At 48.6% G+C, this 26,581-nt stretch overlaps 1 protein-coding gene across 4 annotated transcripts in view; it reads left to right on the top strand.

Annotated features, from left to right (window-relative positions):
* The window catches only part of CTC1 (CST telomere replication complex component 1), a 36,815-nt gene that overhangs the window by 4,228 nt on the left and 6,006 nt on the right, over positions 1-26,581 (top strand). For 2 of the 4 annotated variants that reach the window (XR_012897126.1, XR_012897129.1), the window contains exons 4-24: positions 4,479-4,678; positions 9,429-9,573; positions 9,968-10,267; positions 10,464-10,592; positions 10,950-11,179; positions 13,371-13,545; positions 13,627-13,827; positions 14,046-14,172; positions 14,379-14,493; positions 15,259-15,712; positions 16,067-16,156; positions 16,686-16,829; positions 17,842-17,912; positions 19,480-19,577; positions 20,166-20,331; positions 20,652-20,738; positions 20,815-20,992; positions 21,580-21,644; positions 21,894-22,059; positions 22,190-22,316; positions 24,594-24,823. Coding sequence is in view for 2 of the 4 variants with exons in the window: in XM_006132917.4 (XP_006132979.2) it covers positions 4,479-4,678; positions 9,429-9,573; positions 9,968-10,267; positions 10,464-10,592; positions 10,950-11,179; positions 13,371-13,545; positions 13,627-13,827; positions 14,046-14,172; positions 14,379-14,493; positions 15,259-15,712; positions 16,067-16,156; positions 16,686-16,829; positions 17,842-17,912; positions 19,480-19,577; positions 20,166-20,331; positions 20,652-20,738; positions 20,815-20,992; positions 21,580-21,644; positions 21,894-22,059; positions 22,190-22,316; positions 24,594-24,757 (3,432 nt within the window). In the remaining 2 variants the exon portion in view is untranslated. Of the gene's footprint in view, positions 1-4,478; positions 4,679-9,428; positions 9,574-9,967; positions 10,268-10,463; positions 10,593-10,949; positions 11,180-13,370; positions 13,546-13,626; positions 13,828-14,045; positions 14,173-14,378; positions 14,494-15,258; positions 15,713-16,066; positions 16,157-16,685; positions 16,830-17,841; positions 17,913-19,479; positions 19,578-20,165; positions 20,332-20,651; positions 20,739-20,814; positions 20,993-21,579; positions 21,645-21,893; positions 22,060-22,189; positions 22,317-24,593; positions 26,579-26,581 lie in introns of those variants that run through there. The other 2 variants (XM_006132917.4, XM_025189599.2) reach the window with 1 other exon arrangement.

The raw sequence follows: 26,581 nt of genomic DNA, 5'->3' as shown, positions 1-26,581 counted from the left end.
GTGGCATTTCAAATTGGCAGCGCAACATGGAGCCTGGGATCAGTGGGCAAGTCAGAGTCCTCCGTTGACCCCGGGCTCCATGAGGGCACTTCTGCTTTGAAATGCATAAGAGCCCCCACTGGGGACTCTCTTACATTTCAAAGCTGGCACGTCACATGCAGCCTGGAGTCAGCAGGACTTCCCACTGGCCCTGGGCTGCATGCGGAGTTCCACATTCCTCCTTTGAAATGTACAAGAGCCACAGCAGGAAATTCCATCGACTACTTGACTAGTAAATTAGCCAATAGTTAACATCCTTAACCATGTACCACGAAATTTTGGCTTGGATGGGATGCAACTGTGATGAGGCCTGCCCCGAGGCTCTTGAGTAAGATGCAGTATCTGGAATTGGAGGCTGATGCGTGACACCAATAATGGAGGCTCAGGGTTTTCTGTTTTGCAACTTATCAATAATCTAAGATAGGTGAAGAGCACGTTAATTTTATTTGCAAAGAACTCTGCATTGGGATGAGCTTCAAACGCTGGTGAAGAAAGGTTAGAAATATGGTCTGGAAATACCAAGCACTGCCAAAGCTTAGGATGCTATAAATGAATTTCCACCATACCGTTGGTGGGAAGAAACCTGAGCCTAGGGAATGCAAGGCCTAGTGCCCAGTAAATTGCTACTTCTGGTAGAATTCTGTGCAGAAAGACACTCCACATCCTCCCCTACAGATTCTCTTTGCTTCCCAGAGAAAAAGAGTTACAGTGGGGGAAACAAAAAGAAAACTGTATCAGTGCTCACATGACCCTCCCAGCAGTCTGGGCAGGTGGGGTAGAGGTAAGTCACCATGGGTATGTCTACACTGCCACCCTAGTTCAAACTAGGGTGGCTAATGTAGGCATTGGAACTTGCAAACGAAGCCCGGGATTTAAATATCCCGGGCTTTATTTGAATGTTCCCGAGCGCCGCCATTTTTAAATGCCCCGTAGTTCAAACTACTGCCCGTGGCTACACGCGGCACGGACTAGGTAGTTTGAATTAAAGCTCCTAATTTGAACTACCGTTAAGCCTCCTTGCAGCCGCGGGCAGTAGTTCGAACTACGGGGCATTTAAAAATGGCGGCGCCCGGAAACATGCAAATAAAGCCCGGGATATTTAAATCCCGGGCTTCGTTTGCAAGTTCCAATGCCTACATTAACCACCCTAGTTTGAACTAGGGTGGCAGTGTAGACATACCCTACAAGAAGGAGGAGGTGTGTGTTTGGGATGTCCCACTGGGGGAGGATGGATGAAGTTTCCCCTTCTCTGCCCCTGCCAGGGTTGGATCAGATCAACCCACATAAACCTCTCCTGTCTGCACAAAGCTCTACACCGAGGAGAAGGAGGGGTTTGGCAGGGAGAAGGGACATGTCTTGGTGCAGGAGGTGAGGCTCAATGGGGTATGGTTGCCAGATGTGGGGAAGGCTCAGCTTGGCAGAGAGGTGAGAAGTTTGAGTGTGGGGAGGGTCCAAATACACAGGGGTTAAGCCAGCAGCTCCCCGTACTGTGACCCCTCTTCCCACTACATGGCCTCATTGCTCCTCAGCTACAAAGGAGCAGTCTCACTGTAGAGCAGTGGTCTCCAACCTTTTTACACCCAAGATCACTTTTTAAATCTCAGAAAAGGCGAAGATCTACCGCCCCGCCCCTTCCTTGAAGCCCCGCCCCTTCCTTGAAGCCCTGCCCTCTCTATTCTCCTCCTGTCCATCACTTGCTATCCCCAGCCCTTACTTACACACTCTGATAAACAGTTTATTTTTAAATTATGCAATGCATACAATTAAAATCACGTGTTTATAGTTATGAAATAAATGGTCTGTTTTTTATTCATGCTATTTAAATCTAAAATGAAGCATTTATAATTATACATTTTGTGGGGACGGAGTACTGTGGCTGGGGGCAGGGGAGAGGGAACAGGGTGCTGGGAGGGCAGAGGACAGGATGCTGCAGCAGGGGACAGAGTGCCAGTGGGGACAGAGTTCGGGGAGTGGGGACGCGAATGGGGACAGAATTCAGGGAGTGGGGACAGTTCTGTAGCTGGGGACAGGGGAGTGGGAACAGGGGAGTGGGATGCCAGTGGAGGCAGAGAGTCCCCTGAATCTCCCTCCTCCGAGCATCCGGCCCCCCCTTCCCCCCCCCGGAAACCAGCGCTTGCCTGACCAGGGGGCCGACCCCCCCCCCCCCCCCACCCGCGCAAGGAAGCCCTGCGCGCGCCTGTCCCGGGGCCAATCTCCTCCCCCCCCCCGCCCCCCCCCCCATGCAGGAAAGCCTCGCGCGCCCCTGCCCAGAGGGATGACCCCCGCGCGGGGCTTCCCTGCGCGCCTGCCCCGGGGCCAACCCCCCCCCCCCCCCCCCCCCCCGTGCAGGAAAGCCTCACGTGCGCTCACCTGCCCCGGGGCCAACCCACCCCCACCCCCCCGTGCAGGAAAGCCTCGCGTGCGTGCCTGCCCAGGGGGCCGACCCCCCCACCCGCGGAGGGAAAACCACGCGCGCGCGTCTGCCTGCCCCGGCACCAAACCCCCTCCGCGCAGGGAAGCCCCGTGCGTGCCTGCCCCGGGGCCAACTCCCCCCTCCACGCAGGGAAGCCCTGCGCGCGCTCACCTGGCCCGGGGCCAACCCCCCACCGCCCTCCCATGCAAGAAAGACTCGCGCGTGCCTGCCCAGGGAGCCGACCCCCCTACCCGCGCCAGGAAGCCCCGCAGGTGCTTGTCCTGGCGCCAACCCCCTCCCCGCGCCGGGAAGCCCCGGAGCCAAACCCCAGCACTCCGCAAGCCGACACTACCTCCGTCTTCTCTGGAGGTAAGTAGTGGGGCTTCTGGGGGGGTGGGAGGGAAATGGGGGCGGGGCTTACAGGGCGCCTCGCGAGCAACTGGTCGAGGCCTCGAGATCGACCAGTAGCTCGTGAGCGACCGGTTGGTGACCACGGCTGTAGAGGGATCTGCTTCCCCCATCCTCCCAACGCCTATGCATCTGGACCACTACTAGGCTTCCCTGCATAGGGATCCCCCAAGCCCAGAACCACCCCACTGAGCCTTCTGGGCCTCCACCCTGCCAAGCTTCATCCCCCTGCGTCAGGAGCTCCCTGCACTCAGATCTCCCCACACCCAGAATTCCATCACTGAGCCCTCCTGCATGCAGACTCCCACCCCTCAGAGCCTCACCTCTTCATCAGGAGCCCTTCACACCTGGACCCCCACCCAGATGCTCCCTGACCCCACACCTCAAATGCCAGGACAACCTCCCCCCCTCTCCTCCCCACCCTACTGAATCTCCCACACCCCTACTCCTCCCACTAAGCACTAACCTTCACTCTAGGGTTCTACAAGGGAGCCGATTTCCCATGCACCCAGAACCCCACAACAAGATCATGTGTACCCCCAGGCCCCTTTTTCCCTTCCCCTATCGAGCTGCCTGCACCCAGATTAAGCTACACAGTACCCTGGTATTCTTGAGGGAATTCTGTGTCAAAAAATTCTGCATATTTTAGTTGAAATAATACAATATAGTCACACCATTTTCAATGACTGGTAATTTATTTCAAAATAATTGTGACAAAATAATTGAAAATGGTATGATTATATTGTTATTTTGACAAAGTATGCAGAATTTTGCATTTTTTTTTCTTTTGGTACAAAATTTCCTCAGGAGTAAAATAGCATAGGTGTTTTCAAGGTTATTTAAAGTGTTCCTTCTAATTTTTCCCCACACATGCAGAGTAAGTTTTGTTATGTGCACCAGTTTGGAGGTGATGTGTGACATTTCATCAGTTTTCATTAACAAAATTCATGTGGTGAAGGTGGGCCAGAGGGGTTTGGGATGGGGGAGGGCTCAGCGCTGCAAAAGAGGATTGGGGTTAGAGGCTGGTGGCACTGGCTAGGAGCGTGAGGCCAGGGATGAGGGGTTCAGGACTGGGGCAGAGAGATGGGAGGGGAGGGAGGAGGGCTCTGGCTGGGAGTATGAACTTTGGAGTTGGAGTGGATGGTGGTGAGGGGGGGGATTGGGGTGCAGGATGCCCCAGGACTATGACAAGGAGAGGTGCCTTTCCCCACCACGGCATCTTTGAACCAACAGTGGCAGTTTTGGGCTGGGGAAGGGTGCCTGTATCCCAGCTGTGGCAGGTCTGGGTGAGGTGGGCTCTGACTGCCTGCGTGATGCTTAATAGATTGCTGTGTAGCTGTGTGGCACAGCTTACAGGAAACTTAAGCAACATGTAGTTTGGGGTTCTCTCCTGGAGCAAAGAGGGGGGAGTTTATTCACAGCTCAGTCACTTGCCACTGTTTGGGGAGCAACAAAATGTTCATCTTACTGAGAACAGATCCCTGCTCTAAAATGAGTGGTGAGAATTTGTGCTGTGTGATGGGAATGTTGGGATAATGCTATAAATGTCTTAGTTCTGGAGTTATATTGTAACTATATCTCGAATTGAGGTACCATTTTCTTTCTTTTTTTGGTTTAGCTTCTGCATTTTGACTTTGAGTGGCTGGAGTTACTGTTTCTCTTCCCCAGCTGGGCATACATACCACATACAAGTCAGAGCTCAGCTGGATATGTGGAAATCCTGGCAGATCCTGTGCCAGTGGATCCTCGACCAGAGAGAGTGGTGAACACCATCCCTGTCTTCTACCCAGCAACAGCTGCACAGTTGCTGAGTACCAGGTAAACACTCACTCTTCTTAATTCAGTCTGTGCAGCTGTTGCTACTGCCTTTTTGTCACAAGTTCCCTCTGCATCACAGCAAGAACCTAGCCTGTTCAGGGATATGTTGATTGGGTTAGATTCACACTGAAGGCATGTGAGAACAAGTGGATATAATAGAAAACGTGTATATTCAATAATTTAAATCAATGAATAATGTATATTCCAAAAATTTGCTGGAATTGCTTAACTTGAGTAACATACAGAGTCAAACTTTTGTGACGCCATAGCTTTTTATTAACCCAAATAGAAGTTAGGAAATAATAGAAAAGATAGGAAGATGGCAAAATAATGCATTTAATTTTAAGCAACAGCTCATTTAAAATTGCAAACTTAACACAAACAGATAGCTCTTCTGGCGTAGTGAGCCACAGTAATTAAAGTCACAAGTTTTGGATAGGTAATTCTAGATTTAAATATTGAACAAGTATATATTACAATTCAGAACATTATTAGAGTGCTAATTTAAATAAAGGTTCATTTATGCAAATCAGAATGTCTTTCATCTAAACCCAAACAATTTTTAAAGTTTATAAACTTGGAAAATAAACAAACTATAGTAAACACAAAGTCAGGTTTATAATTTCAAATTATATCCTAGATAAGTAAAGTGTGTTTATGTGAAAGAAAAAAATTCACAAACAAATATGTTAATTACACCAAATATGCAGAATTAATCAAAAGCCACTTGAAATTTTAACCTCAGTTAAAATATTCTGTATCAGGCTATTTCAAACATTTTTATTAACAGTGGTAATCTTTTTAGCTAAAAGATCTGTCATTCAACAAGATCTACTTTCTTTCTGGTATAGTAGAGAAAGCTGTAGGCTCTGTGAATCTTAGCTTACCTTATGCAAGCTATGTAAATAGAGATCAGAAAGTCATTAATAGGTTTCATTTCTGTAACTGAGCAGGCTCTCAGATCTTTGTGTAATGAACATACCAGTGTATCTTAGGCACTTTAGAAACATCTTAAAATCAGTATATGACTAAGCAGTGAAGTTGCAATTTATCAGAAGTGACTAAGACAAATTGTCTATTTAAGTAATATACAAGTTTTATAAGCTAGTACTCTTGAGAAGTTGGCTTAACAAGAGCATTTGTCATTTGAATAAAAACATATACATAAAAAGAGTCTTTGATATACAACAACAATACACATTAAATTTTCCAGCAACTTGTTGGGTTTTTCCTGAGATGAGAACATGTTCACCATGGACTTTGGTTAATGGTGGTACTGTAGTTGGTAGGCAGTTGTCAATCCTTTCTCCTCTGGCTTCAGAAAAGATTGTAACACCTAACTTTAGCAAGTTTTTCAGGGTTTGTCTGATCCTGGATCTTTAGATTTCTTGTATTTCTTTCATTATATGTGCAACATGCCTTAGGTGGTGGATGACCAGGATTCATCACTGAATTTGATCAGGTTGGATCATTAGTTTCCTCCTCCCAGGTTGGGGATGCAGCATGATGGTGGCCAGCCATTAGAATCCCCAACTTTTCTTTTTATCCCCAAGTGATGTTTTTTGCAGATTTTGTTCCTGCCTTTGAAGTTTAAAATATTAGTGAATCAAGCAACAGTGACACCTCTTTTTGGTGGCACCAAACAAGATTTGAAGTCCCAGTATGTTAAGCAATCTATATACATTTAGTAGAAGACAATCAGAGCTCTGATTGTTATCTATCTATGTATCTATCTATATAGACAAGTTAGGTGAAGGTTAGACAAATGAAGTAGTAAATTCATATCCCACTTTTCAGATGGGGAATTTGTGAGGAATAGGGAGATTCAGTGACTTAGCCAAGATCCCCTGATAAGTCTGTGGCAGGATAGGGAACTGAACTCAGATGTCCTGAATAGGGATGTTAAATTGCGAATAAGCAGCTAATTGAGTAGTTGATGGAATTTCCATTGACTACTCAAGTAGTCAATAAGGGGGAGGGCATTGCAGCCCGGCCCCTACTACATTTAAACTACAGAGCCACAGCAGGGTTAGCTAAACAGTCTCAGCTTGCGCCGTCCTCAGGCGCTAACCCTGCTGTGGCTCTGCTTTTTAAATGTAGTAAGAGCTGGCTGGCTCTTACTACATTTAAAAGGTAGAGGCGCAGTGTGGGACTCAGCCTGCTTTTACTACATTTAAAAGGCAGAGCTGCTACACCTCTGTCTCCCCTGTCTCTTCCCCCCCCATACACATACACCCACCCCTGTGGAGATGGTGCTGGGGGGACCAGCTTTTAAGCCATCTCCCCCCCCCACACACACACACACTCCCTCCCTGCCCTGGCTCCTGCTTCCCCTCTGATATAGAGGCAGCAAGGGCAGGGGGATGCGAGTAGTCAACTTGACTACCTGATCAGCCTAGGCTTATCAAGTAGTCGACAGTTCAACTACTCTTTTACATCCCTACTCCTGAGTCTCTATCCAGAGTTTTAAATGTAAGATCATCCTTTCTTTTATCCAGGTTCAAGCTGATATATCCACATTCTGTCCTATTTAGGTATCTAAATAAAGTGTTATTTATCTCTGCCATTTTCAAAATTTCCAATCATAAACCTAATATCTACACAGTTAAAAGTTTATCTGTTCTTATATTAGTTTTATGTTAATCTGGTGGTCACTGGTACCAGATCATCTTGCCAGATTCTTCTTCTTCTTTATAGCTGTTCCCTGTTGTAAAATTCCTATGTGAGTACATGCTGTGGAAGCAGGGAAAGGGGAAAAAAGGGATTTGTGTGCAGCCATCTTAGGGTTGATAGAAATAGAGCAAGAGACAGGCTAACCTTGAGGCCTAACAATGTGAGAGTGAGAATTGTAAGAGACTCTTCGCTCTAAAGATGAGGATGGAATGCTGACTCCAGCATGAACCTTGAGATAAGGTGGCATCTGAAGGGAATTGTGTGGGCAGGGAGATAACAGTTAGCCGTTGATGTATGTAAAGGGAAGGTGTATATATATACTTGCCTTTTACTGCTTGTACTTTGAAGATCTATTTAAGGAAGGGGGGGCACCCTCCTCCCCATCCAACCTCAGTCTTCCCTTGCAATTGCTCGAAATAAACTGCCTCTGACTTGTTGCTTACAAATGCAGAGTGAGGACTTATTTTCTTCCACAATGCCAAATTTCTTGGATCAAGTCAACTTTTGAAGTCGCAGAAATGTGTTTTATCATAAATCTAGACTCTTTTAATCTTCTAACAATAAAGATGTTAACATATATGACATTTAAAAAGTTTCGACCAATCCTCTAGTATGTATTCTGAGCCTTTTTTTCTTATGAAGTTACACAGCAATAGCTGAATAACATCTTACCCAGAATTCCACTGTAATCCTTCTGGTGCTGACTCTGGAATTTTTCTTTTGTTCTATCAGAACATAAAATGTAACATTCAAAGTGTATTACATATAAAAACTGTGTTAAAGTAATTATTTCAGTTGCAAAGTCAAGCACTTGAAAGTCAAGAAATGCTAGATTTTAAGTTACCCGCACAGTTTTAATTCAGCCCCTTTGAGCATCCATCTTGTATACTGAATGAGGCAGCAGTTGTGTGGAAATTTATAGATAATTATGTAATTTATACATCTTATAATGCATATGAAAGCAGAATTATGGTTGCATGAACTGTAAATCTGGGATCTTCTAACTTTGAGTGTTTTATTTTGCAACTTCAAGAACACTCAACAGTTTTTACATACAATTCCTAGGTTACTTTTTAAAGAAAAAAAGTAAAAACAATTTATGTACAGCTGTAACAATCCTTCACTATCATTATTCTGGAGGGAATTCTGCACCAAAAAAGCTGGTGCACTTTTAAAATTCTGCAAAACTCTGTGCTTGTTGTTTGTGAGCAGATAAACGTGGAGGCGCTAGAATGGCAGTGGGATGAATAGGCCTTTGGCTGCACAGAGGTGGGAAATAATCCTGTAGTTCCTCTCCTCTCCACTCCCCTCAGACACAAACTCAGAAATGAGATTGCATCCAACCCTGACAGAGCAAGGGTTGGACCTGCCCCAGAAACAGCCCCTGACCCTGCCTTTCCGTGCCAAGTGCACCATGTGTGAGCAGGCAAGCTCAGCCTGGTACGATAAATGTGGAGGGTCTTAGTGTGATGGTATCCAGGTGTGGGGTGAGAGGTTTCTATAGGGGGACAGTCTGGGCAAGGACAGCTCAGTTGAGTTCTGGGGAGGGTAGGATGAAGATTTGAATGCATGGGTGCTCATTGAGGGGGCAGGTCCAGGTTAAAGTGGTCAGGACTCAGTGGGGGGAGGTATGGATATGGGGGGGATAGGACTTAGCAGGGTAATTCTTCAAAGGGACTTGGAGACTGGGATGCACCTGTTGTTAACCAGCAAGGTGAAGACAGAGCTGGCATAGCCTGAAGGAAAGTGCTTAAGTGGATAAAAGGCTGGAGGTGGGAGGAAGCTAACACCCTGCATCCACAAGCAAGGCTACCTCTTGCTAGAGCCTGGAGGGAACAAAGTGACTCTCAGTCTGGGTATCCCAAGACTCATCACAAAGCTGTGTGACTTGCTGTCTTTGAAGATCTCATAACCTGTCCCTGTAAAGGGGGAGAGTCTGTGTTATTCCTTTGGGACCTTTTCCTTCCATAAGTAATATGTTTCACCACGTGTGCCTTGGCTTTGTTGTTGGCCTAGTTGTGAGTTTTGCTTCCATATTGCCTACTCACTTCACTTCCCTGTTCCCAACTTCCCATAGGGGTGAATATAAGAAAAGAATAAAGCTGAATGTGGCAGGTGAGCTGGCCAGACTCAGCACCCTCCTGTGCATCCACCACAAGACGTTCTTTTTCCTCTTTCTGAAGTGCTTCTCCTCAGTCTCCTGTGTCCCAGTACTGGTGCAGGTGAGTCCTTGAGGCTTTGCCCACAATTTGCCATCTGTATCTCTGTGCTGATGCTGCCTACGTGCTTGTCATGAGGTTAGCCTTTTCCCATCTTGAGTCTTATTTATCTCTTAATTACTCATAATGATCTTCTATCTCTTGAACCTTCCAATCCAAAGGGTCCCATAGCATTAGGTAAACTGCATAAAAGGATCATTGTAGCCTGCAGAAATACAGCCACAATTCAGGTGATACACAGTTCCATTGTCCCAGCAGGATGCAAGGGCTTGGGGTAGAGTATGGTACAGTCCCAAGGGTGAAAAAGATGTTGTACTGCATTCCTAAGGACAGACTGGCTGCTGGGAAAGTTCTTCTCTAGTGCAGTGGATGCTGATGTTGACTTTCTCTGCTTCAGAAGCCTCCCCAGCTAGCTTGGCACCACATGCTCCAGTTGGGCCATGGCTATGTGCTGACAGCATTGAGTGTGTCCAGCCTGAAGGCATCGGGACACAAGGTATTCGTCACCAGCTTCTCCTCATGCCTCCTGCCATACTCTGCAGAGCAGGTAAAGGAACAGACTCTAGAAAATGCCTGGCATGGAGGACCACATCGGACAGTTTCCCCTGAGGCCTCTGTGCAGCTCAGCAGCCCCCTGGAGCTGACAGATGAGAAGTTGCCAGTGCTAGTCAAAGAGTCCAAGATCCTGTCATACATGGTAAGGAGCTATGCCTCACCTGCACCCATTCCTGCTTTCAGAGACCCCCCCCATGCCCCTGAATTTCAGCTCCTGCCCTGCAGGGCGTGTGGGCACTGTCTTGGCTGTGGGATTAGGTTTTCTCCTAGGCCATAGTGCTGTAGTGCCCTCTGCGCTTTTAGTAAACTCACTGCCCTTATCTGTGCTCCTACTCCAGGGGACCATCACCCAAGTACTAAATGCCCAGGCTGGCCTCTATGAGCTTGATAACAAGGTCTGTCTGTGCCTTGCTTACCAGCAGCAGTTGAACTCTGCCCGTGGACTCCGACCAGGAGCATGTGTGGAGGTAAGGTGATATGGCTGGAAGTTGAAGCACACCAGGAGGTAGCTGAAGCTCAGGCTTGTGGGTGGTGGTGTGTAGAGCAAGCTTGGTGTGCAGTGTGGGAGCAGGAATACTAAATCAACCAAGGGTAGCCCAGAACCCGGCTAAATCCAGAGTATGACTGTCTCTGGACTTGGCCAGAGGTGGCTAATAGTATCAGTGTGTTCCCCTGATTGCCATGTAGGTGACAACAGGTCACTGAAGGCCCTTTTGGATTGATGAGAAATGTAAAGGGCTTTGTGTGGGGGTGAGAGAGTTTTTGGGAAGAGACAGCAGAATGGCCACTTGTTTGCTATTAAGTCATATGTTTGTGTCTCTCAGCTCCGAGATGTTCACCTCCTACAGAAACCCCTGGCTTCTTTCCCCTTTGTTGTCATCCTTGGTGCCTGTCTGCAAAGCACTGTTGTTCTCAAGGGTTTTTCGAGGCTCAGCACCTTCCACCAGCTTGTAGTCTCCTCTAGAAATCTCTACATGCAGCTGCTCTTCCGCTTCAACCTAGGCCTGCCGCTCTATCTGTGGCTGGTGAGCTTGTTGGAGATGCTGGAGCAGAGGTGAGGACACTCCCTTCCCAATCCCATTGGGAAATGGTTGTGCTGGCCATTCAGAGCTCTCCTTGACAGATCACTGCCCTTCTTCCCTTCCACCCCACACACGTGTCCTTGATGGTTCTGCCAGCCCACTGATGGCTTCACTTTTGTTCCCCAGAGAAGTTGTAGGTTGGTTTCTGCAACAACTCCTGGGTTCTGTTACGTAACATGGTTTTTGTTCTGGAGCAGTTAAGGTTGCTCAAGTCCAACTGCTAATCCAAGTATTAAACATTATGATACATGCAGTTATGTCACACCCTACACAGCCGCCAGTCTACAAAAATGTACAGAAAGTTCAGTCTTCATCTGTCCCTGGTCAGTACATACATCTATCATATCCTCCACTAAAATAGCCTTAAAATTGCTACAGTCTTCAGTTCTTTGTTCATTTCTTCTCTGTCTTGTTTTTAAAAACATGCTGACCACTAATGATGATCATGGGCCTTTTCTTTTAAAGATTTGTTGGTTTTGAATTTAGTGCTATTTGAGGAGAGGGCTGGGGTATGACATTCATAGATTATAACCAAGGGTATCATTAATTAAAAAAACTACCGTGATACTCCCATCTTCCTTTCATCATCTGTATTCTTAAGATCTCTAGTTAGATTGTATTTTATGGAAGCTGTAATATTAAAATATGGTAAGACATTCTTGCTATAACCAATGTATTTTCCATGTAATTTTTATGATCCGTGTTTTGCAGTTTGTATGTTTACCAAGTGCATGCTGTTGGCACATGAAGTGGTTCAGTATTCATGTATGGTTTATTAATAAACCATGTACAGTCTATGTATTTTAGGTAGAGGAAAACCTTGGAGTTATAAATGCCAGAGTTACACACCTCATTTGGAGCCAGAAGTATGCTCAGCCAACAGCAGAGACAAAAAAAAACAAATACAGAACAGTACCACATTAAATGTATGCTACTAAAAATTAAAGGGAAAGCAACATTTTTCTTTTGCATGTTAAAGTCTTAAAGATGTATTAGCCACTCAGTTGTAAAACTTCTGAAAGAACAATTATAATCTTTTGTTCAGAGTTACAAACAATCTCCATTTTCCCGGGATGTCTGTAACTCTGAAGTACTATTATGTTTATATGGCTCCTTTTACAGGCGTGTCTGAGTGGTAGGGAAACATACTTCTGTTTTATAGTACTGACCAAGTAGATGAGTGACTTGCTCAAAGTTGCACAAGAAGTCATGGTGAATTCAATTCTACCAAGACTTAGGCTGTTTTAACCATTGACCTATCCTTCCTCTCCTATTGGCATTTGACATGTTATTTGTGTATTTATGAATTTAAATATATCTTTTGTGCAGATTTTAGAGGTGGTCAGAATTTTCTGAATTGCAATCATATGTAAATGAAGCACTACAAGCCAGTACAATGGAAGCCAAATCTGCATACAGAGCGAATAGGGGAATGGGAGGATACTGGAGACTGAAACCCAGGGGGCTGTCCAGTCGGGGTGGGAATGAACTTGGAAGAACATAAATAAATAGAATGCAAGGAGACGATTTGTTCATTCACCCGTTGAAGGGTGGGTTGGATGTTTGGATCCTAGTATGACTAAAAACCAGCTAGGTTTGCAAAAGACAGGATTCTTGGGGGAAATCTACCATATTAAATACAAAAAATAACCATTGATAAGTGTGGACCTAGATTTACATTTTATGTTTTTTGTTTTACATGTAACTATTTCTGTTTCCATTATCCTTACTATCTCTTAAATCTTAGTCTTTGGTAATAAACTTAGGATTGTTTTCACTATAAATGTATCTCAGAGCAGTGATAATCCCAAGTTTTACTAGTCAAGCTTAGTGTATTGTATACTGTTGCCTTGGGGACAGCAAACAAGTAATTTCTGAGAGTGTCTCGTGGCAGGAGCTGGATCACAAAGGAATGCTTCAAAGAAAATTGAGGTGCACTGTTGGTTAGCCTGGCTGGGTGAGCCCTGAGGAGATTGTTTGGGTGACTAACAAACTGGTGGTGTTAGGGATCAGGTATCCAGTTTTGCACAAGCAAATCTTGTGCTGTAGGTCAAGCGGGCCCTCAGTATCCTAAGAGATTCCCAGTAATTTCCTTGCTCTATGTGCAAAACTGCTCCGTAACTATGGGTGAGCTACTAACATCTGTATTGTTCCTCCTCTCAGATTTTGCTGTTTCTTTGGGCGCCGGCGGCTGTTCATCTGCTCGGGCCCTCAGAGGCCTGGAATAGCCGAGAAGTTTCTTGTCCCCATTCTGAAAGCTGTGGTGCCTTGTAAGGAGCGAGTGAGAGATGTTCATCGTGAGATCCTAGCAGATATGCACCATTGTCCCCTGCAGCAAGTAAGGCCCTGCTCCCAGTGCTCCCTCCCTTTGCTTGAAGGGAGGAGACTCATTTTTTTTCTTGCTTTTTGTATCACTTAGTATCAGCCCCTGGAGCCCCCATGCCAGGCCCCACCTCTTTCTCTGCTGTGCTCTGTGGCTGAGCAGAGAAGCTGGGAAGCCTTTAATCCGTCACAGCTGCTGTCCCATTTGGATGCCCAGCACATGGGCACCCAGGAGCTGAATCGCAGACTGGCTTGGTCCTATAATGCATTCTCAGCAGAGAGCTTCCAACCCCGAATGGTACGTGCCAAAACTCCACTTGCTATCTGACCTACTCCCCTCCTTCCTCCCACTGTGATATATGGGGGAGGAGGACTGGGGCTTACTCTCCTCCTAATTGACATGTGGGGAGGATCCTGCTTTCCCTATCTGTGGTGGTAGGTTGCTGAGGGATGGTGCAGGACTCTTCAGTCCCATGCCCTTCAAGTTGAGGACTGGTTGATTCTCTTCCTTTGCAGGTATTGCTGGGAGTGCTGAGAGCTTCCTCCAGCAGCGGCTCCCTTCAGCTGCGGGACAAGAGTGATTTGCTTCCCTGTGTAATATCCCACAGAGATGGCAGTCCCTTCAGTGACACAGCTCTCATAGGTGCATCCTACTCAGCTCAAGTTGGAGATCTTGGTCTCTTGCTGCTTTGCCACCTTGCCAGCTGGCCCCAGGATGTGGGCAGGAGATGGGAGGGGGGCACTGAGCTCTTTTACCTTGCCTGCTGGCTTTGCAAGCAAAAACACTGAGCTTGCTCTCTCTGCTATGCCTGTCTATTGGCTGACCTCTTCTCTCTGGTTTGATTGCAGGATCCCTTTTGCAGGTGGAAGCCTACCAGCTTGTGGTGGAACGATTTCTTCAAAGTGACTTTCCCTCCTGGGAGCAACTGTTGACTCCGGAACATGTGAGGGGCAAAGAAACAAGGTAAGTGTCCCTTATGCTGGGCCTTGGAGAATAAGGCCCTGGCGTCCCAAACGGATGAGTGAAAAACTTAAACAGAAGTGGGAAATGATCCTGGGCCTTTGGGCCACAGTGTCAAGTGCTGGAGCTGGATGCATGGCATGAAGAGGCATAGGCCAAAAGCCTGGAGAACAGCTCCAGAACCTTAGATGAGAGGAAGAATCACTCTGAAGTTCAGGATGGGTAGAGATGAATGGGGGAGCAGCGCAATGCTCCTCAGCTTGTGCTCTCACCTGCTCTTACTGTTCCCTCCTCACTTGTTTGGCCCCAGAATAGTCCACCACTGTCCTTTCACCTGAGCATGCAGTGGTTTAGACAAGTCCCTGCTGGTTAGTTCCAAGGTTCCCCAATGCAGTTGAATCTCCTGGCTGTTCCTTTTTCCTTCTATGGCACCAGCCTGGGGAGTCCCACAAAGTGTGTGCCCATTAAATCTCCTCCACCACCACTTAACGCATGTTCGCACATGCACAGTTTCTTGTGAAATTCGAGAAGTTGCCTATCAACGTGATATCTTGGTTCCTACATGCATCTCCTATGCAGTCCGCATGAACAGAGTTTCTTTCTGAGAGACAAACTCACCATCCCATTCTGTCCACTCCACCTGTGCCTGCTGTCTGAACCTTTGACCAGGGCTTCTCTCTGCTGGCCACCTAGTTTGAAATCCTCCCCCCATCTCTGCTAAGTTGGAGTTGCACTGATGTCGCCTCTTGTCACCTTTTCTCTCTCTAGGCTATATGTGCAATTCTGCTTTGAAGACGTGCAGATTCTTCATATGCCTGAGAGACATGTCCAAGAGGGTCCTACAAGCAGTGACAGTCCCTTGTTGGGGAAGAAGGATGGTCAGTGCTCAGAGGTGGAGCTGAGATCCCCAGAGGCAAAGGTGCCAAAGCTGGAGAGGACCAGCCCAGGAGCTGGCACTGCAGAGTGCTGTGATAGAGGCCAGAGCAGTGCCAGAGGAACCAGCTGCATGTCCCGTCTGTTCCTGGTCACACAGAAAGAGGGGCTTATGTCTCGCAACTACCTTCCGGCTGCAGGAGGAGATGGAAAGGGGCAGGATCTGCAGCTCAGCTTCCAAGTCACCGTACTCTGGATGAGCAAACCTCAGCTCTGGAGGCATCCCAGGGAAATTGGGAACTTGCCAGAGCTGGAGCAGACCAACAAGGACAGCAAGGCACAACAGAGAGTAAGGGAGGGCTGGAGGAAGCTGTGGGAGGGTGGCCTTCTGGTAAGGATGTGAGCTGGATCTCGGTATTGGGAGATTCCCCTGACCCTCAGGCAGCTGGGTCCACAGAGACTGTGAGGATGGTTGTCTCTTGGCTATTGATGTAGGTGACTGCAAGTGGCCGTCCTGGCCCACCATGAAGAGTTCCACAAGTCACACATCCCATTATCACTTGTAATCCAGCCTTTTACTGCAGGGCGCTCTGCCCCCATTCTTGGAGGCGATGTGTGCTTGCTTTCCTTTCCATTTGCCCACTCCCACCATAGTGACAAGATGAGCTCTCCCTCATCAGTTTCTCCTCTTGTCCCATTGCAGGCGCTGCTGTTCTTTATGGGGAGATCACTTCGATGGTTCCCATTCCTGCACCCAGATGGGCTGTACCGGCTTATTGTGCCCCAGTGTTTGGTATGGAGGTGCCTTGATGCTGCCCCCTGCAGGGCTCCAGAGCTGCCCACCCGGTCTTTCCATCACTCTCAGAATAGCTTGTCAACTCTTTGGCTTACCAGAGGCAATTGAAATTCTGCTAACCCCAGTAAGGGAAGCACATTAACTTCTTCCCTGCTGGAAGAGGAGGAAGCTAAGGTCCTGCTGGTCCCAGTCATGTGCTGTTAACCAGAGCGACACATCTACTTCCTCGAATGACAAATGGAATGGCCAGGATGGTGCTATCCCTTGAGCCACCTACAGACTGAGCTCTATGGAAGGCATGGAGTTCCAGCAAAGGAGACAAAACACCTGGTTTTGGGGCTCTAGCCTGCCCATTGGCCAATCTGCTTCACATCTATGTTACTCAAAGTCCTCATGGGTCTCTACAAGGGTTTTTCTGCTATTGCTCCCTGGGCCCCTCCTTCTCCATCTATGTCTGGGGCCTTCACCCCGCTGATTCTTTCCTTGCGTCTCCCTTGACGTGCCTCTTGCACTATTGTTCTCGCAGGACTTTGGGGTATTTGAGCAGACCGGTCTCTCACCTTTAGAAGGGAGACTTTTGAACCAGTCAGGATGCCCTTCGTATCTACTGGTTTCAGATACCTGGCACCTACAGCACGAGACCTGGCTCACCTGCTTGGCTCAGCCCCAGGTAGGCAGCATTCTATAGCTCTGTGTTTCTAGGGGTCACCGAGACCTTCCTTGGAGATCTGGCTCAGGAGACCACACAAGACAACTCCTTGGCCACACAATCATGCCTATAGGCAACCCTGAGGGCAGTGTGGGGCTTTAGACCTTCTCAAAGAAGTGAAGAAAACTCACTACAAGCCATCCTTCTTAGAAACTTGTCCTTGTCTGTGCAATGAAGCCCACTCCCACCATAGGTTTCTATAGTAAGGTAGTCTCCCAGCTTCCCTCAGTTCTGTGCTTCTTGCCCCCAAGGATGGATGGGTTTGGGGTGGAGCTGGTTCATATTGGTGGCAGGTACATACAGGCAGTCCCCAGGTTACGTACAAGATAGGGACTGTAGGCTTGTTCTTAAGTTGAATCTGTATGTAAGTCGGAACTGGAATCCAGATTCAGCCGCTGCTGAAACTGACCAGCGGCTGACTACAGGAAGCCCGGGCTTCCTGTAGTCAGCGCTGGTCAGTTTCAGCAGTGGCTGACTTGGGGGCAGCTGGGGTGCTGCCGGGTTGGTCCAGTAGCGCCCAGAGCAGCGCTACGGGACCAACCGGCAGCGCCCCAGCTGCTCTACCACAGGTGTCCGGAGAAAAGCCTGGTCTGCTGGGGGGGAGGGGAGGGCACACTATCTGCGCCCCCCTTCCCCCCCCCCCCCCCCAGCAGACCAGGGAGACGCAGGCGGCGGACCGAGACGCACCACGGTCCCGCCGCCTGGGTCCTCCACGGCTTTGCTCCGCGTCTCCCTGGTCTGCTGGGGGGGGTTCTCCCCCTCCCCCCAGCAGACTAGGGAGATGCGGAGCAGCTTTTCTCGCCCTGGAGGACGCGGGCGGCGGGACCGCGGCGCATCTGGGCATCCCGCCGCTCCCGTCCTCCAGGGCGAGTAAAACCCCATTCGTAACTGCGGATCCGCCATAAGTCGGATCCGCGTAACTCGGGGACTGCCTGTATTGTAATCTCATTAAGTCTGATTTCTCCTTTTCCAGGCGATGCCAGAGTCTGTCTGCCCCATCCCTGCCAGCACCGTCTTCTCCATTCCAGAGCTGCTGAGCAACAGGTATGTTGGTCCTTCTGCTGTGACATTATGGTGATGGAGATGTGCCCACCACTTGTGAAATAAGATCAGTGCTGGCTTCCTTTACTCAACCATCCGCACCAGTCCCTGCAGTGCAGTGGGGTTTCTTTGGAAATCTCCCTCCCATGCAAGCGCTGGCCTGATCTGGCCCTATTTTGTATACAAAATGTGATGGGATCATAAGTGAGATACTTTCTGAATGGTCCCTAAAATAGTTTGGGCTTTTGTTGGCGTGGAAGTGGGTCGCCACTGCATCGCTCTGAGATTGGGCTAAGGAATGTCTGGGTCAGGAAGATGGAGAGTTACCTTCTGTTGCCTGTCCAAATGCTATGGAATGGGGCTGGAATGCTGATCTTTTCAAATGTGTTTTTAATCGGAAGTGAATGACCTTGTCTGTGCAATGAAGCCCACTCCCACCATAGGTTTCTATAGTAAGGCCAATTCCCTTCCCTTCTCCTCACCTGCTCCATTTCTAACTTGGGCGTATAAATCCTTTATTTTTCCACAGCCTTATTAAGGTAAGCTTCTAGGACTTGCCTTCAGAATGCCTCCCACCTGGCACCATCCCCTTGGCCCTGATGCCTCCCTCCCCCTGCTTTCCTACTGCCTTTGCTGTTGCTTCTCCAGATCCAGCAACAAGGAAACGGATGCAGGGAACCCCGTACTCTGCTTTTGTGGGTGTGGGACTGATCGGAACTAGCTCCATGGAAACCTGTATTCCCCACTCTGTCTGTAGCCTATATGCTACAGCACCAGGAGTCAGTCCCTCAGTGAGAGCCAGTAACAAAGCAGAATGCCCCATGCTATGCTGTGGTACTAGCCTCACTAGCTGCCTATAAGAGTTAGGGCTAAACCTCACAGGGAGATGCCACATCAGCCACCAAAGACCTTCCACTCCTACCAGGGTAGCTGCAATCTTGAGTCCCTTGAGCTGATGGGAAGGGGCCGATGCGTAGGTCTGCTCAGAGCTGAGCTTCAGAGCATGTGTCTCACTCTGTCTTGACTTTGAGATGTACTGTAATGTACCCGTTGTCATCTCAGGCATTCCCTGTGACTGGGAGTGTATGGGGGAATCTTACTTGCGGAAAGCTTATGCTCTTAATCCACTGTCTGGCTGATGCCAGGAACAAAGTCCATCTGATTTGATAGGCAGATGAAGTACAGGTATGGAACAACAGTGATGCCTCCCCAGCAAAGGGCTGTCACGAATCACCCCTGCCTCACTTAAAACCCTGCCCTCTCCTGTTATCCTGCCACACATCCTGGCCTATTCTTCTGCCACATCACTTCTTAGACTACGCAACTTTCCACATGACATGAACCAACACAAACACCCACAGGAAACCCACATTCTGGGACCGAGTCGGTGCTATGTAGGTGATGCCCCGGTGTAGTCATGGCCCTGTCGATGTCCCAGAGGCCCTGGGACAGATGAGCTCAGGGGAAGGTGCTGAAGTGGCTGTGCCTTAAGTTTCCTCTGTTGCTGGAAACTGAGTGGGGGAACTTTTCAGCCTAGTCTCTGTGGCCTGACTCTTTGCTGCGCTCTCAGTTTCACAGGCTCCCTTGTCTCTTTCTCTGGTGTGATAGTGGAGCGGACGTTGTGTGCTGAAAAGTTCTCTACGCCCTGTGACATGCGGCGGCAGAAAGGTCAGCATATGCCCGCCTCTGACAATGCTTGGTCCCCTCTGCACTGTGAGGAGACAAAGCCCCAGGCCCCATTCTGCATGCATACGTTTGGAGGGTAGGGGAGGCATGTCAGGGTCCTGCAGCCCTGTGAATAAGTCAGAGGGCCAGAGAATTTCACTTTGTGCGTGCTAGGGTTGGACACTCTGCCTAGGAAATGGGGTGGCTGTGTCCCGTTGTGCGTGTGTGTCAGGGATGGGGCATTTTGCTGGTGCTTGCCATGGAGGGGGATGCTCTGCCCTGGTATGTGTCTGTGGTTCAGACACAGTGTCCCGTTTTGTGTGATGGCGGGACCAGTACTCTGTCCCCTGAGTGCGTTGAGAGCAAATGGAGAGGTGCTTGCCCTAGAGGTGGGTGTGGGGGGTGAAGAGAAGGTGCATGGGCCTATGTGTACAGGAGGAGGCAAGGGGCATTAATGTATGACTCTGGGGACCAGATGCTGGTTGGTTCGTGGGGTAGGGCTCCTGAAACTAGCCTGTAGCAGGGTAAGCTGGAAGTAGGTTAAAGAAGCGGCTGTGAGCTCATCGTATCTTTGGCCTTCTGTTTGCCTAGGGACCCTCCTGTGTTGGGATCACAGTGTGAAGCTGAGTGTCTCAGCTGCTCCTGGCTCCTCTGCTGTTCTGGATGTTTACATAGCAAGTGCCTTCCTTCAGCATCTCTGGGGTTTGCTGCCTGGGGCCAAGATTCTCTTCCAGAACCTGCAGCGCAAAATCTCCAGGTATTTTTAGTCTCTGAACAGCCATCAGGCCAAATCTAGGCCCTGACGCTCTCCTTTCCCCACCCTCACAGGTACATGTCCTCCTGCCACCACCACTTGGCTTGTGACCGGGCCTGGATGCAATTGGCTGCATCCTGCTCCTTGTCTTCGTACCTTGTCCCTCTGCCTTCCTGATGTACTGTCCTTTCTCTCTTCATCCCATTCAGCTCTTAGCCCCACTCTCATGGGCTGTGTGAACGTGAAAGGAAGACCCCAGCCCATCCAGACAAAGGGGCATCCTAAGACTTCCCCTAATGTTTGGGGGTTTTTTTATATTGCAGATTCCACAATGTTTATTGCACATACATTGCCTCCAGCTGCATCAGCATCCTGGCTCTACCACCTTCCTGCCTGCTCCTTTCCTCCAAGTGAGTCTGGGCTCTGCCTTGCTCTTCCCCAGGGAGTTTTTCTCCATGGTAGGTTATTCACATTCTTCTTTTCTAGTCCTGCTGGTACAGCCTTCAAGTCCCCAGCAGACACGTCCCCCACGCTGGTGGTTCTGTCCGAACTGCTGCTTCAGCCTCACAGCCTATCCCAGGGCCAGATTCTCTGCCACTTGTCCTGTGTCCTGGATTTGTCCGTGCAGTGGATCTGCTCTGACTGCAGCAGCATCTTCAGAGAGGTACCCAGAATCATTGGGATCACAGGGATCATTGGAGAGGAGCCTTCATGGGAGTCATGTGCATTCTGCTCGGACGCCATTAGCTGGCTTACTGACTCTGACCTCTGCTCACTGGGAATGTAGCCCTTGTCAAATACTGGGTGGGAGAAATTAATGCTTCCTGACCTCATTTGCATTGTCTGTTGTTGTTAATGCCTCTTACACAGTAGTGCCATGATAGAAGAGGTCCCAAAACACCAGCTGCATGTGCCTGTGATGTCTGGCTATGCCACAGGCCTATGTGCAGTGGTCAAGTTGGCCTGGTTCTGGGCATGCAGGGGAGAATCCTGCAGTATGTCAGTGCTGTGCCTTCCCAGTGCATACTCCATTCCTGGGAGAGGGTTTCAGTCCCACCCAAATCCTTAGAATAGGGAACATCAGCATCTGGGTGGCTCCTTTTACACAGATACTAAGGCCTAGCTGGACTCTGCTTGAGACACTGTCCCTGGGACTGCAGCTACCAAGATTATTAACATGGGGAGGCTCACAGAGTATTAGCTTCTTCCCCTCCCCGCCGCTTCCAGCTCTGATTTCTGCTCTTGCTTCAGGGGAGATGCAGCCGACAAAGCCCGCCCTGCCCATCACACACAGGAGTGAGTAAAGCCTTTGCCAGGTAAGTGCTGAAGGTGCAGAGATTGGGAGGAGGTGGGTAGGAGAAAGCCAAGCCCGCTTTGCTTAGGGAAGTGAGAGGAGTTGATCAAGCAAAGGCTGGCTGAGAACAGATGACATGGATGGAACAGCCAGTTAAAACTGTCCCTTTCTTTGGCGTTGCCACAGCCCTCCTTTCCCCACTGAGCTCACATGTGCCTGTTCCTCCTGCTGACCATGCCGCTGTCTCCTTCCATCTGTGCTTGGCCTGCAGGATCCTGGTAGAGGATGGAACAGGTGAGGCTCTGGTGCTGTGCAGGAACCAGCAGGTGGCAGCGTTGTTGGGCCTGAGTCCTGCGGAGTGGAATGCTGTGCAGAGCAATGTGCAGAGCAGGGGCAGCATTTTAATTCAGCATGGAGGTGCTGGTGCCAGGCCCTGGGTGAGTGGCTTATTCTGGTACTGGCTGTGGTGCTGGGCCTGAGCCTCACTTGAATGGGAGTCCTTGGCTCCTGTGTAGCCATCTGGCTCTCTGTCCAGTTTCACTGACAGTACTTTGGTTCCTTCCTCAGTGTGTGGAGGAGCCTGAAGACCCTGTCACTTGCTATCTCAGGAACCTGTGTAGAAGCCGTGCCATCAGCCGGCCTATGCTGCTGGATTTCAGCCTTGACAGGAAACCGTCAAAGATTCCCCAGCCAGGTGAGTAAGTGCCCTTAGCTATCACCATCAGCCTCAAGTACTGCTTGACTGGGGGAAGGAAAGAGTCACCTTGCCTGGTGGGCAGAAGAGGGGTGGGGAAGGATCCTCCCAGCAGCTTGTAGGAGGATGGCATGCGGGCCACCTCTCTTCAGCCAGCCCAGGGGAAATTACCTTAGCTGCTAGTATACTCCAAGTCTTCTGACTTCAGCCAGGCTGTGTGGGATGTTGATTCATGTGTTTTGGGAAAGGCTATGGCATGGTTCAGTAGGTGTGTGGTGTCTCCCAAAATGTAAGACTGCTCTGACTTTTTTTCTACCAAAACTTTTAGGAGGGTAATTGTTACTCTTATAGACCTGGGGAGGGAGAAGAGGAGTGTGTATCTGCCTTTGTTGGCTTCTTTCTGGTGTAGAGAGAGGCTGAAAAGGTTATTTCTGAGTATCTTGTGTGTTTCTGTAAAGAGAAACGTCAGGTCTTGTCATCTTTGTTACTGGAGAGCTCTTTGGAGAACTGGAGCTTCTTCTGATAGTGTCTTCTGCATAGTTTCACTCCTGGAACGAGTTTCTAATTCTCCATGTTCCTAACACACATCTGCCACCTTAGCTGTAAGATCCTGACCTCAGACAAGAGCAGGTCAAGCCAAGGCTTGGTTTAGAGCAAGGTTAGGGAACCTCAGGCCTGGGGGCTGGATACAAACCCTGGCTTACCTGGATCTGGCCCCTGAGGCTCAGGGCTTTCCCCTGTGGGGCTTGAGCAGCCAAAATTGACTATCCTCCCCAAGTCTCTGCTGTGTGAGGAGAATGTGGGGAGGGTTTTTCTCCTTCTCAGTCAGGGACCCCATCAGTGAGGGTTTGTTTTGGTTTTTTTGCTTCTCATTCCCCAATTGATTTTTTTCTGTGGGTCAGGTGACCCCTGATCCAAAAAAGGTTTCCCACCCCTGGTTTAGAGTTTGCTGATGAGAACCCAAATTGCATAGTGCTGGCACCAGGAGCAGAGCTCTTTCGTCAGTCAGAATTGGTCCCAGTGCCGCACTGGTGCAAGGGGCTGTGCTGCTGAGACACTCACCTCTATCAGAATAGTGGTAGAGATGTAGCCGTGTTAGTCTGGGGTAGCTGAAGCAAAATGCAGGACAATGTAGCACTTTAAAGACTAACAAGATGGTTTATTAGATGATGAGCTTTCGTGGGCCAGACCCACTTCCTCAGATCAAATGACCCACGAAAGCTCATCATCTAATAAACTATCTTGTTAGTCTTTAAAGTGCTACATTGTCCTGCATTTTGCTTCAGCTACCCCAGACTATGTAGCACTTTAAAGACTAACAAGATAGTTTATTAGATGATGAGCTTTCGTGGGTCATTTGATCTGAGGAAGTGGGTCTGGCCCACGAAAGCTCATCATCTAATAAACCATCTTGTTAGTCTTTAAAGTGCTACATTGTCCTGCATTTTACCTCTATCAGATGATACTGACCCTAGGGCTGCCAAGTGGCACTGTGCTGCAGTGCGTGGCATGGGTGACACAGCAAAGTTAAGGTGTAATCCATTGGTTGTAGAGCTGGGGCTGGCATTAGAGGGAGTAAGTGCCATACCCCTGTACACTTGCTGGGTGAGCAGTGTATCGCTCCTAATCCTTACATGCTGACTTGAGTTGTCATTAGGGCCTTACTAAATTCATGGTCCATTCTGGCCAATTTCAGTCATAGGATTTTAAAAATAGGAATTTTAATGATTTCGGCTATTTAAATATGAAATATCAGTGTTGTAATTAAAGAATTGGGGGGGAGTGATTCGCAAAGTTATATTAGTGATGGTTATTGTACTGCTACCCTTACTTCAGTGCTGCTGCTGGGCAGACAGAGAGCAGCAGCTGCTGGCTGGGAGTCCAGCTCTGAATGCAGAACCGCCACTAGCAGCAGCATAGAAGGATGGCATGATATGGCATTGTCACCTTACTTCTGTGCCAGATTTTGCTAGGAGATATCAGACTTTGCCATCTGTGGTGCATCTTTCATGGCCATGAATTTGATAGAGCCCTGGTCATCAGAAAAATATTATTTCCCTCAGAATAAGAATACTGGTTTCCATAGCCCAGCATTTTGCCTTCCTCAGTCTTTCTGCTGTTGGTTGGTAACTGAGTTTAACAGATGCTCAAGAGTGAAGGACAAAAGTTTAACAGCTGCTGCAGCCTGTCCCCAGGTCTTGCGTTGCCATGTCATACATGGGTGAGTATATGGAATGTGAGTCTGTGGGCTACTTGTATTTTCTTGTATTTACTTAGATTCATCGCAGCCAAGAAGGTTTCTGACTGGTGAGGTGGAGTATATCTCCCGGGTTGGAGCTCGACTGAGCCTGATGTGCCTGAACATCCAGGAGGCAGATCCCAAAGTCTTGTGTGGTCTAACCAGCAAGAGAATCAAAACATGGATCAGTCACTCAGCTTGAGAGCTGGTCTCTCACACCTGTCCATAGGGAAGACACGAGGAAGCCTCTAATCCAGCTTAGCAACATGTGAGTTGTGGCTGAGACTCCAGCCTGCGGGCTGGGACTGGTGCGTTTGTTATTGTGGCTTTGAGGTCAGTGAGTGAGGGATGGAATTGATTGTGTTTCCCCTGAGTTTGGTCGCTCTGGGACTCTTGACACATGGCCTGTTTAGGGCTAAAAATCTGGGAGTGACAAAGTGTTCTGCCCCTTTTAGCACTCGGCTGTGGGCTGGACACACAATAAAGATTGTGTATATTTTATAGTAGAGTATCTCATGTAAATAAGTGTTTTTAAACAAAATTGTAAAGACTATTAGAGGTAGAGAACTTGAGCAGAAGAGCATTTGTACCAGGCTTGAGAGCTGAGCACAGAGTTGCTTAAACTGGCTTGTTTGCCTAATAAACCAAACAGCAGCAATGGGGAAAGGCACATAATCAAAGATGAAATTAGCAGCCCCATAGAAAGTGGTTGGAAAGTCATTTGGACCTAGATTCAAAGGGGATTTAGGCCTCTGTGGTGCCTGTTATAGGCACCCTGCTACCTAGTGGTATTCTCAGCCCCAGGCAGGCTTTCCTTGCATTCTTTGGGGGCTGTTAGAAAGGGCTTCTTCGGCAAGCTGAGCAAGGAAATGTAAGCAAGCCAGAATGAAGCCCTGAGGAAGGGGGCAGACCAACTAGGTGCCCTGCTTTCATCAACCCATAGTTACAGTCCTGTCACTTGGATGCCTGGAGGAGATGCTGCTATTCCTGGCTATGTGTCTCAGCAATAAATTCACTTACATCAATGTACAAAGAGGTGTGATTAGTTGGTCCGACCTTTTTAAAAGGCACGTGAACGTGAATCGAAGCAAAGTACGCTTTGGTTTCCTGGCTTTTTCCAGTAGACTAGTCACATGCTCCAAAATGGCTGTTCTCTGTCAGTGTCTTACCTCTCTCCAGCTGACGTTAGACCAGTGGTCACCAACCAGTAGCTCGGGATATGCTGGCAGATCTTGGAGCCTCTGACAGGTGATCCTGACTGGTTTGGCCAAGAGGCCATCAAGTGCCAGCACATCAACTGCCCCTCCCTCCACTGTTGCACATCTGCTTTTTGCCTGGGAGCTGGCCCCCTTCTCCCTTGGGAGCCTCCTGCTTGCTGTACAGAGCAGGGAAGGGAGAAGGTGGGCACTCATGTCAGGGTGAATCCCTTTCCCCGTCATGAATCCCTGCATCCTAACCATGCCCCAGCCCTGAGCCTCTGGATCCAAATTCCCTTATGGAGCCTGAACCCCCTCTTGCACCCCAGGCTTAGCTCAGAGCCCCTCTCACACTCCAAATCCCTTTACCCAAGACGAGAGCCTTTACCCCAACCCTCTTCACCTTCCTGGTGAAAGGGAGAGAGCAGGGACAGGGTCTTGGAGAAGGGGCATGAAGGAGGCAGGGCAAAGGTATTTGGCTTGAGGTAGATCCTGAATTGCACTTAAATTCAAAAAATGGTCTTGTGCTTACAAAGGTTGGCGGTCCCTGCATTAGACAATGCTCACAAACTGCAAAAAGACCCACTGAGGATCTCAGAAGAGTAACTCGGTTTTTAGACTACAATATTAAAAACCACACACACAAAAAAGCCACACAATAAATCTGACTAGTAAACATGGGAGGAGAATTCAGAATGCTACTGTGTGGAGCATATAACCAGCATCTGCAGGTCATTTTCCAGGGCAATCAGAAAACATCTCTCATGTTTTAGGCTAAAAGGCTTGAATAATTGTATGACCAATAAAAGTGTGGATCTGCATACTGATGA

Source organism: Pelodiscus sinensis, chromosome 1 (assembly GCF_049634645.1).
Source record: "Pelodiscus sinensis isolate JC-2024 chromosome 1, ASM4963464v1, whole genome shotgun sequence".
NCBI lineage: Eukaryota > Metazoa > Chordata > Testudines > Trionychidae > Pelodiscus > Pelodiscus sinensis.
Note: the sequence above shows the minus strand (reverse complement) of the source record. Positions and strands in the feature narration are given on the sequence as shown.